This window comes from Ptychodera flava, chromosome 6 (genome assembly GCF_041260155.1).
Source record: "Ptychodera flava strain L36383 chromosome 6, AS_Pfla_20210202, whole genome shotgun sequence".
NCBI lineage: Eukaryota > Metazoa > Hemichordata > Enteropneusta > Ptychoderidae > Ptychodera > Ptychodera flava.
The window spans coordinates 65,089-83,449 of NC_091933.1; the positions used below are offsets into that span (position 1 = coordinate 65,089).

The window sequence follows — 18,361 nt, forward strand, 5'->3', positions numbered from 1 at the left end:
ACTTCTGGATTAATCCTTTCAGTTTATGTTTCCCGTCTCGTGTGCCAATGTTTTTGGTTCGGATACCAGTGTTCAAACATAATTTTGATCCAGTCGAATTTTGACCGGCGTTTTCATGGTAGCAGCCTTATTTGTTGTAGCATATTCTGTCAGGTGACTAACCTCCGCCATCTTGAACAAAATTCTGTTCAAGATGGCTACCCGGTACCTGACCCTATATTTCCCCACGCCCTCTACCGGGGAAATGGGTCAGGGAACCAGACTATTATCATCCCTGTGCCAAGTTTGAAAGAAATCCATTAGTCTACAAGAACTAGAAACACACTTCAGAAGATATTTTAATCTTAAATATTATCAGAAGAGGAGGATATCTGATGCAATGTTATGGCCACTAGCAACGTATGTAACATGGACAGACACTGGATTGGCTTTATACACAAATTGTGTGTTTTCCAATCTGAATGAATGTACTTGATTGATTTGTATATGTATATGTCATGACGAAGTTAAATACCTCAGAATTATGAAGTGAATTGTCATAAATTGGCTCTGTTGATAATCATATAGACCACAGAGGGAAGACCCCTGTATTGTCTATGGGATAACGTATGTAACATTGGACAGACATCATCAGTTCTGTCCAATATTTTTATAAACGATATAGGCATCTGAGGTGCATCAATAGTTGTAAAGAAAGCTTTCAGTAACTTTCTGATACAGATAGAATTGTCACACTAAAAAACAAATTAACATTATTCTATCCAGTATTTAATTAAACTACAATTACTTCCATGCGCGTAACACCGGTAACGCGTGTAACTAAAGGACAGACATCCTGCCATTCAGGTGCTCTCAGTAATGGTGGCCATTGGTTTATATTCAATTGCGCCATAATACATGAAATTTAGGGCACCCTCAAATGACAACATTTCAGCAATTTATACCAAAAGAATTTTTTTTTAAATCTTGATTTTGGAAATGAGGTAACGCGCGTAACATGTGGACAGACGCCTTCCAGAAATATTTTTAACTGCAAGAGAACCAAGCTTCAATAAAGACAGAATAAAGAATGATACATAGTGGAAGATTTCATTGTTAGTCAAATGTATGAGTGGTTTGTTGCAGCTTACAGCCTTCACTATATTTATTGTTCTCATATTATCAATTCGCATAGAATTGGACAGACATAGTTACGTACGTTGCCAATATATTTTGGCATAATATTTGGCCCTTTCCCTAGTGTTTTTTTTTTCCAAGAATAAATTTAGTTCGTAATTGCTTATAATACATTACTACTTTGCATTTGAAATCAATTCAAATAGTATCAATATTGTAAATATCCCTTCCTAATGTAACAGGGGTACAAAATGTCACAAAATGGTGAGCAAATAGAGGCCATATTTACAAAGATAAAAATCTATAATTTTTGTTGAGCTGGACATACAGCTTTAATATTATTTTTTATATATGTTCATATGTAGTACTTACTAAAAATAATATCATTCTGTGTGAATGCTGTTATCATTGAAAAAGCTAGAGCTCCAAAATTGGGAATGTCAAATGTTGCGCTTTACTGTGGAAAGACTCAGATCTCAATTTTCCGTAAGGGTTTAGTGCAGTACAAGTTGAAACTTTGGCAGGAAAACATTGACGTGTTTTGACACCTTGTTGAACGAAAGTATAAAAAAATAACCCATGATTGGATAAAACAAAGTTGACATGTGTTGCTATTGTAGTGCGATGACGTGGTTGAGCACCTGGTTTGATTTGAATTGTATGAATTATGTTTGATTGATTGGTTGGTTGAATGAAGTAAAAAGGTGTTTGCAGATCGACGTCAGAGTCACGCTTTGCTCATTTGGGTCGAAAACTTTGAGCAGCATACACGCAATTGCAGAGTCGCTCTACGTATTTCGATATGGCGGATGAAGTACAAATGAAAGCTGTATCCGGTGCACTTCAACTACCAAAGCCAAAGATGGACAAGAAAAGTCCCCCTGTCACGCCATGTGCTAACGGCCACAATCGGAAGACCAAGCTACACAGCCACGTCAGAGAAAGGCGCAACAGAAACTGCAAGTACAAACAAAAATACGTGTAGATCCACAATGACTGTGGTACTGCGTGTGTGTTTGCCTGTAGCTAGATTTAACTTTACCAAAGGCGACTGAAACCTCTACATTCATTGTTGATAACTGACTTTGAAATCTTAAATTTCAGCTTCGAATGATCGTGATAACAATAACCTTAACACAGAAGTGATATTTGCAATCAATACCGTGACCTATAATTGATTTTGAGATGTACAGTCGTGCAAAATTAATTCCGGTGATTCTTTTAAAGTGTCTTTACTCTGTACTTAATGGTGAAATAAATTTCTTCTGGTGTAATGTCTCGCATTTGTTTTTTTTACTCGTCGCCACGTGACTTTCTTTTGTTTAAAAAGTGTCCATTTTACAAGTTCTTTTGTTTAAAAGTGTCCGATTTACTAGTAAACCGGACATTTTTAAACAAAAGAACTTGTAAATCGGACACTTTATAAACAAAAGAAAGCCAGGTGGTATATAATAAAATATTCGGTTATGGAAATTAGAGAGCATGGTTAGAACAATGGACACGAGGCGGAGAGTGGTATAACTTGAATAAATTGTTAGGGTTTAATTTAAACAAGTCAAACTGAGATGTTAACTTGAAGAAATTAGAAATGTCATTGTCTAATTTAGACAAGTCACACCAAGATGTTAACTTGCATAAACTAACAAACTGGGACTATTTCTATCAATGGGCTATTCTTGACCGCGGACATCCGGGAACTTGCGGATTTTTACGTCATTTTTGCGTCACACTGCCGTGAGAACAAAATATGAAGTGTGGATTTTTCAACATTTACAACAGTATTCAAAGTTTCAACATTATGTCAGTAATAAACACTAAGTTCTGTACTTAGTCACATAATTTCTGCATTGTTCACTGTCCTGTATAGTCAAATCCCAATTCATAGTTCCACTGCCCGTAATAAGCCACGCCCCTCTTGGTTACTGTTGCTACGCCCCACAAGCTTTGAGCTTGTGGGAGGTTGACCTCACAGAATGTAAATAAACATGGCCGTGAAACGAGATTTGTTCAGCGACAGCCTGCGCAATGTTCCCGACGACATCTCAGTCTGTTATCTACCAAATTTTCAAAACCTTTCCAAGAAGTCACAGGAAAAGGGTCTAAATTACTTTTCTCAAGGTTATGTCCATGACATTAAGATAAATGATCATAACGCAACTGAAGTAAACATTATTGCGCGGTGCTGGAGATCGATGAGAAAATCAGAGCTTCCGCACAACATCGATATCTCCATTTCGACGGCGGAAAGGAAACTGGCGAATGCCAACTGTAGCTGCAAAGCAGGGCGAGTTGTTTTATCTATTCATTCTATTTAAACTTTTCATATTTCCACGAAAAAAAATGAAATTAAAATTTTGCTCGGTGTCGTCTGTCAGTTGACAAAAGGCGCGTACGTCCAATAGTATATCGTCTGCTGCACGTCAGTATATATTTTATGAGGGCCTACTCCTACATGAACAAAGTGAGGCCCGGCCTTCGGGTTCGATGTCGTAATTTGCGTAGAAGATAGTTGTTTTACACAAAAGAAATCACTGTTTATCGTAGAAGATATCAGCTCTTCATTCCAGAAACGGATGTGTCTCGCACGAGCATTGTTAACGACGTCGATGACAGACGCGGCGTTCATACATAGCCGGACCGCCGGTGCTGGCATCGACAACTGCACTGTGACCCGATTGGTGTCACTCAATGTTATTTGCTAGTAATACCTTTATCTATCACCCTTGTCGTTCAAACAAACTCAAATTACTTGATGTGCACAGTCACGGTTTTTGCTTTCGTGAATTTGAAACCTTTATGCTTAGTATATCCTCAGTGGGTCTAGCTGTGTCAGAACTTGGAAGTGGGTAGCGGGCAACACATTTATTGTCAAGTTTCTGTTATTTGAATTTACTGTAGCCCTGTTCATATATAATAGAAAACAATTGTCCTGCAAATTCCCTTAGATCGTCCATATTTCATCATGTTTATGATTTATTTCAGTATGTTGGGGAAAAAGCGAGGGCTTGAAAGTATTAAAATATTAGTCCAATTTTTATTCAGTAGGATTGTTTTATTTGTGCATACAATATGGGAAAGGATACAAATAAATAAGATTGTATCAGGAGCTCTGGTCATTTCAAGGGCAGTTTATCATAAAAGTATGGTGGGTAGATTTATTCCATCAGTGTTTAACCTGTTTCTCGAATTTTCACAAAGAATCTTTTGGTATGTGATACCATACTTTTTTTGTATCTTTTTACACAATTTTTAAAACAATCTTGTCCTTTTTCTTATTTTCTAGTTTAAGTGGTCACTGTTCGCATGTTATTGGGCTACTGAAATCATTACAAGGTTTAAAGCTGCACAACTTTACTTCAGTACCAACCCAACTCAGTTGTACTAGTATACCACAGCAATGGCATGTTCCAAGGGGACCAAAAATAAAACCAGTCCCCTTGAACCATGTTGTTGTAGCTAGGCAGGTAGCACAGTCAAGGAAACGGCGACCTATAGTGTGCCACATTGATCCTGACAGAAAGTAAGTTTGTATAAATACACCTTGCAATAACTTGGAGTATAAATGATAGTGATAATTTTAAATAGTGTGATGGAGCTTCGAATAACAAATAAGCAAATTTTGATGGTCACCACACTCTTTGTACTCAGAATTTTTCCACAAGCTCAGCCTTGATGTAGGTATGTCTAAGTTTCCCATGATTCAATCTGATTTCCACAGGATGTCAGCAGTGAAACAGAAAGCGACTAAAATTTGAGATTTTTTACAAGCCTTTGTTGACTCTTTTTTATTTTAGTGCCCAGGCAGGGAGTGCGCAGTATTCATGTACTGTTCATTTATTATATGTCATTAGATTTGGTTGACATTTTCTAGAATGGACTACACTGTGTCCATATTGATAAATTATATGAACATGCATTATGCAGTATAATATACTAAGAAAAAATGAATTCTGATAATAAAATTTGTTTCCAGGTTGCCGAAGGTAACACCAGAGGACATTGGAGTTTTGCAGGGAATCAAAGGCACTCCCTTAGAATACACACTATCACAAGATGCACGTGTAACTCAATCTCCTTTTGGTGAAGTACAGCTGGGATCCATCTTGTCCTACCAGGTAAGTAACTTGTCAATTCACCCCCATTTCTCCCATTTTGTGTTTCCGATAACTTTACCTACTTGACTTTGACTCTTAACTTATGGCTTTCAAGCAAGTCCAATGAGATTTTAGAAATGTACAAAAATAGAGGCATTTTGGACTAAGGAAAAAAAAAACTTTTTTCCTCCCTACCCGCTCGCACTCCCTTTTTGGGGGACCTGTTACATGAAACACACAATTTATAAAACCTAATAATATATTATGAGATTGTAGTGACATCATATCTAGTGACATGAAAAGACAACCATATTATAAACAAAAAAATACGTGTTTTATTTCAGGTTTTTCCTTTTACAAACACATCCTGAAATAGAGTTAAATAGCTACAAACAGTCCAAATGGAATTAATCTTTTGAAAAAGAGAGGTTGGTATTGTTTCAGCAACAATTTTAAAAGTTTTCACTTTAGCTATCAGTCTCTCAATGTGAATTCTGTGCTTGGCTATTTCCTCTGTAATTTGTGTTTCTCTAATAGTCATTTGAGAATTTGATGATATGAAAGGGGGAATATTTAACTGTAATCCAAGTTCAGCTAGCTCTCTATGAATTGTAAATCCCTTATCTGCCATGACGGCATCCCCCCTTTTCAAATATTCATAATCTAATAATTGTTTTAACAAATTAATGAAACCACTATCTGTAGAAATCTGGACATCAGAAATGCTCCCAGTAAATAATTCTGAAACAAAAACTAATGATCCACTAGGATCACATCCAATTAAACTTTTCAATGTAGTGTTAGATTTATAGTCACTATACAACTGACTTTGGAGAACTAATGCATTTGGCGCTTGTGTTTTCAACTCGGTGCAATCAACTATGACAATTGTGGAACTAAAATCTTTCTTAAAATCTACTGGCATATTTTTTATAATTAAATCTCTATGTGGCCAAATACTGAGCTGACCAAACTTCCAGTACATATGATCAATCCATGTGTTGAAAATATCCCCAGCTGACTGCAATCCAATCTGAAACCTAACTGCCAAGTCTCGCAATCCAAAATTATGTCGAAGACGACAGAGACACAGAAGCAGACAATCTCTATTGGTTAGGCTTCTTATATCAATTCTTTTTTTCTTATAATTTAATACTGAATTTTTTGGTAAAAGAAATGTAAGTAATGCAATAAATCTAACATAAGTGAGTCCAGTGTAATACTTGAAAAGTCCTTTAAGTTTCTTCTGTTGCGTAAGTATGACTGATACACCGAATTTACTGTTATTAGAGATCACTTGTTTTTCAGTTTTCTTATTTTTGTCTGATAGCCTGGAATTAAGTTCATTGATGATGTCATCTTTCTCCTGTAGTTTCTGTTCCAATCTGGATATCTCAGAACTCTGGGCTAGCAAATCAAGAGGTGATATCCCTAAAAGAAAGAAAAGCGGGAAAATTAGTTTTTCACATTCCTGGTTCCTGGGAGTGTGAAACAGAGTGTGTGGGATTAAAAAGACTCTCACATCTCAATGGACTTGGGATAAGATTTCTCAAATGAGTTGGATATTTGGTCTCACATTTTCTTGCTGCTTATGTGAGACAAAATATACTAACTTATGTGAGAAATCTTATTCCTAGTCCATGAGATGTGAGAGTCTTTTACTCACATAACTAAAAATGCTCATATCTCATACTGGAAAGATTGAATGAGTGAAACACTGAATACAGCAGTGTTGTCTAAGTCACTTGAAAGTCACATGTAGTACACATTAGATAGTAATTTGCTCATCTTGCTGGTCATGAAACATTTAGTATCCATTCAGTGCTTTTGTCACATGATCTAAAAATATCTCAGAGTGTGGGATTGATGTGCCCCACACTCCCTGTGAACCACAAGGAATGTGAGAACAATTTATCCCATACTCCAGTCTGAGATGTCTTCAAGATTATGTGACAAGAGCGCTGATGGATATAATAAATGTTCCATGACTAGCGCAAGAAACAATATCCAATGTCATGGTGTACTACAAAAACTTTGACTTTCAATAGTGAAGTGACCTTGCTATAGGGTCAATGTTTCACTAATTCAATGAGTTAACACATATTGGTCATGTGAAAAAAAGAATCTCACACACTAAGGACTTGGGATAAGATTTCTCATACGAACTGATGATATTTTTCTCACATATGTCTGTGGCTCGTATGTGATAAAATATCTCCAAGTCATGAGAGAAATCTTATCCCAGATCCTTTAGGGTGTGAGATTCTTTTACATATATAATGTACTTCAAATTTATCCCAGTATAATTAATTTTTTCTTGTAGATGAAAAATATGAAGACCACGAAGCCATTGAACAGTTGTGAATGTGGACCATCACTTTTTCCAAATACAGCACCTGTCAAGCTTCCAACAGAATTTCAAAGCCTGAATGAAGCCTTTGAGCAAGTCGACCCAGAAGACCTTGAACTACAGACTAGGGGTGAAGCTGGGTTTAACAGTTGGCAAAATGCAAGAGCTTGTCGAGTGACTGCTTCAAATTTTGGCAGAATTTTAAATCGGAAATCAGTCCCATCAGATAAATTTCTAGATAGTTTGTTTGAAAGAAAATCAATCTCAGCTATTTCTCTTGAATATGGTAAACGCAATGAATCAAAGGCAAAATCTAAGTAAATATTTTTGTTCTTGCATTAATAAACAAATGATTGAAAAATAAAGCGATGTAACTTTGTCCCCATATCACTTGATAACATTAAATTACACTCTACTTACATGCATGTTCTGTTTGCGTGCCTACACTACTAGTTGCTGATTGTATGGTCATGATTTCAGTATCTTCTTTCCTTCCCACATCTGTGCGTTGGATGCTATAATTAAAAATAATGCATACCATAGTAATGTTTCTCCATGAAAATATCTAAAGGTAAAAGTTTGAAATATAAAAGAGATACATGTATGAGCTGTCAAAAGGAAATTAGTTGTAATTTTTTATTAATTTTGTTCAGCAGTCTAGTTCTGTATCACCACAGTTCATCGTTCTTCTTCTTACACAGTATGCTGAAATACTAAGTATAATTCTAGTCCAACCTTGAACTCAGTTTTTCAACAGTAACAATATTGACAATAAATATAGGCTGTCTTTAATCACGCTTCAAAGATTTGTAGCAAAAACTGCAGTTTATCACAGGACAAAAAATACCCCCAAAAAACAAACAAGCAAACAAAACAAAAAACAACAACGACAACAAACGGTACACTGAAGACAGTGAACACTGGTGGAGCTGATCAACAGTGGACTCTCCAGCTTCCATTGCACGAAAATGCCAAGAGGATTATTATAACAATTATTTTACACCAAAACTTGAAATAAATCAAATGGGAGGGGGGACACTAGGAGAACAAAGTGTGGAAATCATGGCCATCATGTATTATATTCTCAAATCTTGTACTTCTTTTTTCTGAAACGTAGCAACCACCTCACTTACCTCGTCTCATTCTGGAACAAACTGGCAAGGCACTTTCTTTTAGGCGGTAAATGATAACGTTTGGCAGATTGCGACCTCTTGGGTGGTAACCTTGTGGGTGTATAAGTACTGCCATCAGCTGGTAATGGGTCGGGATATCCCTGCGTTGGCCCCTCGGCGACCGGAAAGTGCTAATGAAGAAACAGGAACGTCAATCACATTTATAGGTAAAACAGTTACAACTGACATGATGGCGGTCTTCGGCATTCAGTTAATCTTTATCAGCGTTCTCAAATGTCTGCATGACCTCGGAGTAAGAATTGTCACCAAATCACTTGTTTTAAATGTGATGTGCACGGGTCAACACACTCAAAACCAAAAGTTCCAAAAACTATCATTTCCATGAATATATGACCGTAAATGGACGGCCGCAGACAGCCACGGCTAGCCTTTAGTATAATAAATTCCATTCAAGAAATGGAGAAATACGGTTCCATCCAGACAAGTCAAGTCAGATTTAGGGAAATAGTGAGCAGACGACACCCGGGCCTTTGTAGTCACGGTGTCAATGACGTAACTTAGAAAGGGGTACGGACGCGGCATTATCGAGGCATCGGAAGGGAAAACTTTACTGCCAGACGAAACACGGTAAACAAAAAATACATAAAGATGAACACAATGGACGATTTCTTACCTTTGAGCAAACATACTTGTGTTTGTTGATATTTTCAACATTGAGTTGATAATGTGGTCGGCCACAAGCTCTGATCCACCGAAGACACTTCTCCTTCTGCGTTTTTGGTTTAGGAAATGGTATGAAAAATACACTTGATGCTGGGTCAAGGTATCTTTCATCCGACTTACACGTGCCCCACGCGCACCTCTTCACCATTTCAGCTGGTATTTACAATCGCACAGACGTAACTTTCACGGAAATAAAACCTGACCTGTCTCTCAGATCATTCAGTTGCCTATGTGACGCAGCGTAATCAATGTGGGACAAGATGGCGGCTGGGCGGTGGCAGTACTTTTCTGTATTCTGATTGGCTAAGAGTTCAGTTTGATTGACAGCAGTGGAACTATGAATTCACCTCACTCGCGTGCGTGAGGTGAAAGTGACGTCACTCCGCGGTCAAGAATTAATTAAATACTCCCAGGCGTATTTATTTCCAAACACAGGGAAAAATCTTCCCCCCAAGACAAATTTTCAAGAATTCTCGTCCCGTCTAATATTGTAGGCTCATAAAAATAAAGCCTTTCAAGACAAGAAATTACTATACAAAAAACTATTAGCCCACTATGTAACTTTGACACTGGAATTAACCCATGTGTTACGGAGAATTCACTACAAAGAATGAATAAATCGCCGTACAGGTGGTTCCCAAAATTCTAGTGCGACGAAAACAACCATGTCTCCGAGACATTCAGCAAGAACGCAGACCGGGAGAAATTTGTCTGTGGCAAGAAACACAAAATGAGCTCGAAGACAAGGCGTCTTGTACTTACCAGCTCCCTATTCCCTCTCTTTTCTCAAAAAAAATTCATTCATTCCCCGTGCTGGTCCGTCAGGAGTCGCACTGCATGCCACTGTAGTATTTTGGGTTTACAACAATAGGAGCTCACTGACGTGACGTACGTTCGGCTGTCGCTCGACGTAAACGGAGGTCGTTCTCACCGTTCAGTTCAGTGACATGACGTCTTGTCCTTGAGTTCCACAGGAAACTGCAGCCTAACTCTGCAGCAGCGGCACCGTACCGAGTAGAAAGCTATGTAAAAATACGTTTAAAGCACAGCCAACTACAGAAATAATAACAACAGTTGACTTTAAACATCAAGACCAGGGTTCATCATATCAAACGCGCTTCAGACTGTACACATGGTACAGTCGCTTTTATATCCCTAGCGAGGTCATGTGACAAATACCAACCAACCCATGGAATTCTCTTGACAACTTCCACCGTTGAGGGCGCCAGCATACCCAAATCACAGTCCCTCTAATCCATAGATAGAGGGACTGTCCATAGATAGAGGGACTTTGCCCAAACACAACATGGCCGGACGTTGTCCATGGGGACTAAAAACAAATCTGTTGTAATATCAGCATTGAAAACGGTGCTGATACCCTTGTCAATCATCTATGCAATGTACTGACTCAGTATGCCCAAGGGATGGCGGTACAAACAAATCAGCGTTTACAAAAACATGTTTGGAAATACACATTGTCACATACCATTATTTCTATGCACATTTGTGAACACGCTTTTGTTGCCACGGTCCCTAAATGCCTTTAAATTCCGGGTTTGACCTATTGTCTGATGTCAGACGCCCTTTCTGTAATACATGACTACATTTTGCTTTTGCCAGACTGATTTTCTTATCTGATTCGAATCCCCAGAGGGGCACACAGTCCATGTAGCCGCCAATGAGATGCAAATGATATGCGGTCAAGGTCTCCTCAACTAACTTTCAGCTGGTTCTTCACTTTCTACTATTTTTTTAGTATTTTTTACAAAGGCACAGACTTATTCTACCTGCAACTTAAAACTGATAGTGATTTTGTAGCTCATTCTTTACTATTTTTCATAGTTTTTGATAGCCGGTAACACACACTTCGTGTTCGTGTCGGCTACATGGACGATCTGCCTTCCCAGAGGTCATGAATTGAACAATAGAGATGCTAATTTTGGCATGGTTTACACACAATGAATTGCACAATTTAAAAACTTCAGTGGTTCTTATCGTTGTTGTAAGTTGATCAAGGGCATACAAGCTAAGATCAAATCATACAACTTTGGCAAGTTTCAGATAAATACAGAGCCTGAATGTTTTTCATAACACACTTTGCAACATTTAAGACTTTCTTAAGCTAGTTTGAAACCATTTTTGAAATCTTCAGTTTGAAATTGAGTTACATGAGCCATTTGGCATTAAAGAACATGAACTGTCTGATATTTTAATCCTTTCACAACCATTTTTGACCCAAATCAATTGCTATTAACATTTGAGGGCAAAGGTCAACTTTCGTTGCCTTTTTAAAATATACCCAAGTCAATTTTTTCAGATTTTTAATCAAAATTTTGATAAAACATAGGGCCAAAGTCCCTGAAGCTACTATAGACATGGATACAAAATTAAGTATTTCCTGACTGTATGAAATTATCTCACTGGGGTCATCCTAGGGACCTGTAAACAAAATATTAAAGCTGTCTGACCAGCGGTTTTGAAAAAACAATCGACTCAACAGTTGAGAGAGCTCTGCTGTGTTATGTAGAGAATAACCTTTTGTGACACATGTATTGATGAAGAAGGTGGATATCTTTGATAGCTCATTTCAGGATGGCCTGACCAAAAATGGAAAAAAAAATTCTGTAAAAATACAGATTTGCACATTTCATCACAATTTACACAAATCTAAGTTGGGTTATCCCTAGGGACCTGTATACCAAATAACAAAGCTATCTGACCAGTGGTTATGAAGAAGATTTTTTACCAAAAACGCCTTTTTTGGTGCTAATTTGCATATTTTCAACACTATCAAAAATTAATAAAAAGAGTTTCTCAAAATCATATATTTTATCCACACAACAAATATCAAATCAGTAAATACTGCAGTTCTCAAGATATTTGAGTGGATGGACGCCTCACAAACAGACATACATACATATATACATACATACATACATAGATACTGACAGTGCACGCTGGACAGATACCCATCCCAATAGCTTCTATAGACTATATTAGTCTATAGTAGCTAATAAACGAGAGTTAATTACATTCTAATTAAAGCAAACAAGACTTGCTTAAATCAAGATTTTCATCATAAAAAAACAGCATATCTGTCAGGTTATAAAGAATCTTAAGCTGGTTATCTTTTTATCAGTATTTTCATCCTATTAACAAAGCACATTTTAACTTTCAAATTAACATTGTAAGTAAGTTCTGTTGTATAAGTTTAGACTGTACGTACTCAGAGAAAGCACACTGAAGAGACAAATGTTTGAAACTTAAGAAGTTCAAGGTCATCAAAAGCATCATGTAACACTTTCATTGCACTGTTTACACAGATTGCATAATTGCTATAAATAGCACATGAGGAATCTTACAGCCAAGCTTTACCATAAAAACCCTTTCACTTTGACCACTCTTTTAATTGACCACTCTATTTTTTTCCTCAAAAAGTAATTTTATTTTATCCTTACTAAGTCAACCATAAATTGGAATTAGAACTTTCTCTATCTCTTTTTATTTGACCACCCTATCATGACAAACTATTTTGAGCAATTTCTTCTAGATAACATACAGGGCACAATAAATGACGCTTCAGAATATGTCAAAGTTGGGATTCAGGAAAGTTGCCTTTACATGTTTTAATCCTCCAAGATGGTAAGCATTTCACTATGAACTGTCAAAAAAAATTGAACTTTCTGATAATTCTACACTTATTTTGGATTTGATGATTTCCTAATTAATTCAATTATTTAAAATCATATTAATTATTTTTTTTCTAGGTGAATTGATAGGGTTTATACAGTACAAGAATTACATACAATGTAAGTCAAATTTTGATCAAAAGTGACCAAAAAAATTCCTTAAAAATACAGATTTGCATATTTCATCACAATTTGAACAAATCTAAATTGGGTTGTCCCTAGGGACCTGTATACCAAATAACAAAGCTGTCTGACCAGCGGTTATGAAGAAGAAGATTTTTTACCAAAAACGCCTTTTTTGGCATTAATTTGCCTATTCTCCACAATATCAAAAAATTACAAAAAAAGATTTCTCAAAATCATATTTTTCATCTACACAACAAATATCAAATCAGTAAGTACTGCGGTTCTCAAGATATTTGAGTGGACGGACGCCTCACAAACGGACATACATAAATACATACATACATACAGACTGACGACGGACGCCGGACGGATACCCATCCCAATAGCTTCTATAGACTATACTCTATAGTAGCTAAAAATACCAATTAAATGTGATGTTCATTTGTTCCAAAATTATCAAAAAATTACAGAAAATTCCTAAAAATTGGCAAAATGATGCACTGTAATTTTGGTGGGAAAAATTATAACACTCAAAGTTATAATTATGATTGTGGAACAGTACTGTTTACAGGGAACAGGGGTGAACAGGTCAAGAAATTACAGAATATTTTCACTATATAGCCATGTTAGGTGAGCGGCCAGGACAGCTGAAAAATCGGTTTAATAGACCCACCGTACCCAAAGCTATGTCATACCTCATTTGAAAGCATGTTTTGTCTACTTTTCGAAAATGCCTGCTGTACTGTCAAAATCTGGCAGCGTAACCATGGTAACCGGCTTCAAACAAAGTACACCTAATAATTACGATTTACGGGCAGGGACCGATATTTAAACGCCCTAAACACTGTCTAAAAGTTAAAAGTAATAACTGACTTGAGTCTATCTACATGTATACTGTGCCATTCTGCAGTAAGCTACAAGTCACGTGACCGTTTGCGACATTTTCCCGCCGAAATAAGAAGATTTTAACTCTTCCGTATTTCAAAACAGTAACATCGTTCGATAACCGTCATTGTCTGGATTCATTAGCCCTTTACTATTACAATTTAAAAACAGTAATTTGCAAGTTTAACAGTTTGAAATTCAAATTCATCTCCTAAAACATAAAAAGCACGCACAAAATTGAAAACAGCATGACTTTAATACACAAATAGTAAACAAAAGGATTGAAAATATTATTCAACATTGGCTTTGTCTTTCGGCCGTGCCTGCAATGGTGATAACCCCGGCTTACCAACCATTTAAGTAACTATGTAGGTTGCATTCAGATATAAAGATACCGAACCTAAATATTAAATAAATAAATCAGCAAAATATGTAAATTAAATTAATTAAATGATATGCTAATTAAACCAAAATGGGCCGATTAAGCCCGAATGGGCTTGAGCTAGTATAACTATTGCGCTGATTTAGAAACACAAATTTATGTAGTTAAAAATAAATTCAGAGGTATTATGACAGAATCTACATACTTTTAATGGTAAATTATGCACAGTAATCACACATTGTGAAATATTAAGGTTCTTATTTTATATTAATCTTCACTTTTGACCTCAAATTCATGTGTTAAAGTATTGCCACATGTTTCAACATTAGCCTGGCAGGTACACAAATCTGTGCAAGGTAGGTTATTTTGGTGGCATGCACACACAGCTATGCACCGGTTCCTGCCGTGGCATGAGCATATCAAGTCTTTGATGATCTCAGAAGCCTTTGGACCTTCATTTATATCAATATTATCATCTCCTTCATGGACTAAATTTCCACCTGATTGAATGGGAATTATTTCATTTGGAACGTAAACACCTTCTTTAATCCTGTTTATCTCTTGAAGTTCGTCACAACTAATTGAAAACCCATAGGCATGTAAAATATCAATTAATGCTTTAGATCCAAAATCATTGTGGAGTTGTACTGCAAGACCCACATGTTGAGGAGTGAGATTAATTCCATTTCCAAATAAAATACATTCAGCAATTGAGACGCACTTTCTATTGACATCACCCGATGTCTTGTAATCCGGTTTGCTGACTCATATGCTTTTTTATCTATAAGCCAGAGTATCAAACGGTATAGATTTTTTGGTATGAGATTAATTGAAGTTTGTATACTGACACCATCAGGAGTGGGATACTCATTTACATTTTGTATGTCAGATATCTCACCCCTCAAAATGGTTGCTGCATCGTACAAAATAGAAGTGGGATTTATTAGGCTTCCGTCCATGAATGAATGACTTCTTTCTTTGGATTTTTCATTTTTTAAATTTCGTTTTAACTCATTCGCTGCTCTGATAGCATCCGCAAGTGTAATTTTGCTGCTAATTACTATATTTGACATACCTTGCCCCTGTTGGGACTGAATGGCAATTGCATCACCATAATGTTTCGTTAGTCTATTTTGTAATTTGGAACTTGTGTAGTGGCCTGCATTCATTTCATTTGACAACAGCTCTTTAAACCTTTCTAAAAGGTTTGAAAGTAGCAGTGCCTTCCCTTTGATGAGAAGATCCTCGTTAATTTCGCCGATTAACATGTCAAAGGCAGTTTGGTAAATCGGTCTCTGCATCCGTCGATGCAACAGATGCTTTGATGTTTCTCTTACCCATATATGTCGACAGACACCCAACATGATATACGACATCTTTTGCGATTAAATCTTCATGCTGAATTCTATGAAGCATTTTTAAATCGCCCCGACTTTCTGCAGCTCTTTTCAGATTTTCACCCCTTTCAAAAGTTACTATTTTATGCAATTTTTTATCCTTTTTATGGTATACTTTTTGGATACTATACATTTGGAAAAGTCAGTACTTTCAACTGTTGATCTGTTACATCTGCCTGATACCATATCTGGAGTGCAAATTTTATCAGAAAAGTTCCCTGAACCATGTGCGTCATGCTCACCTTCCCCGGCACACTTTTGAAAAGATAGATTTCTCTTGCTGACATACGAATGCAAACATTTTCTATGATATCTTATTTCCGCATTATCTGGAGGTTCACTAAAATCTGGAAATTTTTCTCGTAAGCGCATGAACACATCATCTCTCCTAACCTCAGCAGCATGGAAGAAACTAGTTATTCCCTTTGGTGTTGCTAAACTGAGACTCTCATTTTAACTTTGCTGGCAAATCACACACCGTGCAAAGTTAGTAGAGAATCTACGCCGTTTTGGAGCAAGTTTTAAGGGGCTCTCCCCTAAACTTTCGCTGGATGCCATGACTGTTGTCTATGATAAGCAATGTCAAATCGTCAAGTGAACTTTGGAGATTTTAGAGTGCATTCAGTTTCGATGCGCACAGAGCGTCACCTGAAAACGCCAAGCTGACAACTATCAACTGGACTCAACCTGAAATATTGCTCCTTTTATGCTCTGGTTTCCCGCGTAAAATACCCGCGAGAAAGAAGGGTCGATGCGTACAGCACAGGGGAAACTCGAAGGATCACCTGAAAAGCCAAGCTTGCAACTGGGCTCAACCTGAAAAATTGCTCTTTTTATACTCTGGTTTCCCGCGTAAAATAGCGAGAACAAAAGGTTCTTTGATATATTGTATTTATTTTTAGCGACAAATCTTGAAAGCGCGCAAAATAAAGGAGACTGTGTTTGCCTGAATTAGCCGGCCGTGTGATTCAGCTGTTTAGCAGGCGCGCATCTTCAAAGCAAATGCGCACTAAATATTTGAGTGCATGAATGGTCACGTGACAGAAAGTTATGAGATGCGGTGTCGAGAAGTTAAATATAGAACTATAAAGATGTAATTACAACTACAAGCTGTAGAATGGGTCAGTTTCAACATATTTAAAGACGATATCGCTCTCACGCACGCGTATTTAGAGTTTAATATCAATTTTAACAGTTTTAAGGTCACGTGACATAGTAATTATGCAAACATTTTTCATAATTAATACTCTGTTTTACAGTATGGATGATAACATAACACACAAAAGCGAATTGGTAACTCAAACCAAATCCATTCCATCAAGAATAGCAGACATGGTTAAAAACGTTGAATTTAATGCACTTTGTTTAAGGCCCGTTTCCATGGTAACGCTGCCAGATTTTGACAGTACAGCAGGCATTTTCGTAAAGTAGACAAAATAAGCTTTAAAATGAGGTATCGCATAGCTTTGGGTACGGTGGGTCCATTAAACTCGAAAACTAAGCCACTTTTCTTGAATTGGCCGCTCGCCTATGTTCTAAAAGCTAGGTAATTGAAGAGGTCACTCACCTCTAGCTCTTTTGATGGCATCTTCTACAAGTTTCTCGACTTTCAAGGCCCTCTCCTCAGAGTCAGCTGCATCATCAGAAGAATCTTTTGATTTTTCGTTGGATTTTTCAGACTGTGTATATAAAAAGAGGTATATTATGAAAAAGTCACATGTAAACTTTGTTTGACAATTCAATTATCAATCAGGACTTTAAAAGGAAGGGGTCGTCAGAACTCTGCTGAAAGGTTGCCAGGGACCCCTAAGACAGATTTAATCACTGTATCTATGGTACATTCAGTGATAGATGAAAGTTAAAACATGTTTGTCAACAATGAATATCGTATTAAAATTTATATGTTGCAGCTATGTTGACATGATGCATCCAGATTGTAAACAAGAAAGTTGCACACATGACCCCCTCCCTTAATTTGCATCACTGATATATATATACAAGCAGAACAAGAAATTAAGATGAACATTTAAAAATTCTTCAGTTATAGCACAGTTTATAACACATTTTATGACTGTCAATGTGCTTTGATATTTCTTAAAAACAAAGGCATACACAAATGTAAAAGTTTCATATTTTGTTGCTGTAGTCTATTATTAAACTTAAATGAAGTAAAATAGATCAATTTTCACAGTGATATCTGATATTAACTTGGTGTTACCTTCTCTTCAATTTTTGTCAGCTTTCTTTTTAAGTTCATCAATCCAATCCAGTTGGAGTTGTAATTGAACAGGTAAGTGATGTTCAAGGCCTGGTAACAATGTCTGCAGAGAATGTAAAGTAAAAATAGAAAATTGAATCAAATAAATAGTGAAGGAAAAAGCAAATCTGAAACTACTATAATAAGAGTATAATGAAAAATATAAACTTCACAAACTGTACATACAAAACCTTGTATTCTACACTGAT

The 18,361-nt window shown here is 36.7% G+C and overlaps 1 protein-coding gene and 1 long non-coding RNA gene across 2 annotated transcripts; one reads left to right on the plus strand and one right to left on the minus strand.

Moving 5' to 3' along the window:
* Positions 1 to 953: 953 nt before the first annotated feature.
* Positions 954 to 7,931, plus strand: LOC139134522 (uncharacterized). The gene is made up of 3 exons (XR_011552810.1): positions 954 to 4,636; positions 5,090 to 5,231; positions 7,534 to 7,931. It is a non-coding gene; the product is annotated as an uncharacterized lncRNA (long non-coding RNA).
* On the minus strand, positions 5,523 to 10,172 carry LOC139134520 (uncharacterized). Its single transcript, XM_070701379.1, has 4 exons — positions 9,367 to 10,172; positions 8,694 to 8,863; positions 7,981 to 8,075; positions 5,523 to 6,641 (listed from the first exon to the last, which is right to left on the minus strand). The coding sequence occupies exons 1-4, from the start codon at positions 9,562 to 9,564 to the stop codon at positions 5,551 to 5,553; spliced, it is 1,554 nt and encodes a 517-aa protein (XP_070557480.1). The 5' UTR covers positions 9,565 to 10,172; the 3' UTR covers positions 5,523 to 5,550.
* Between the last annotated feature and the right edge of the window lie 8,189 nt (positions 10,173 to 18,361).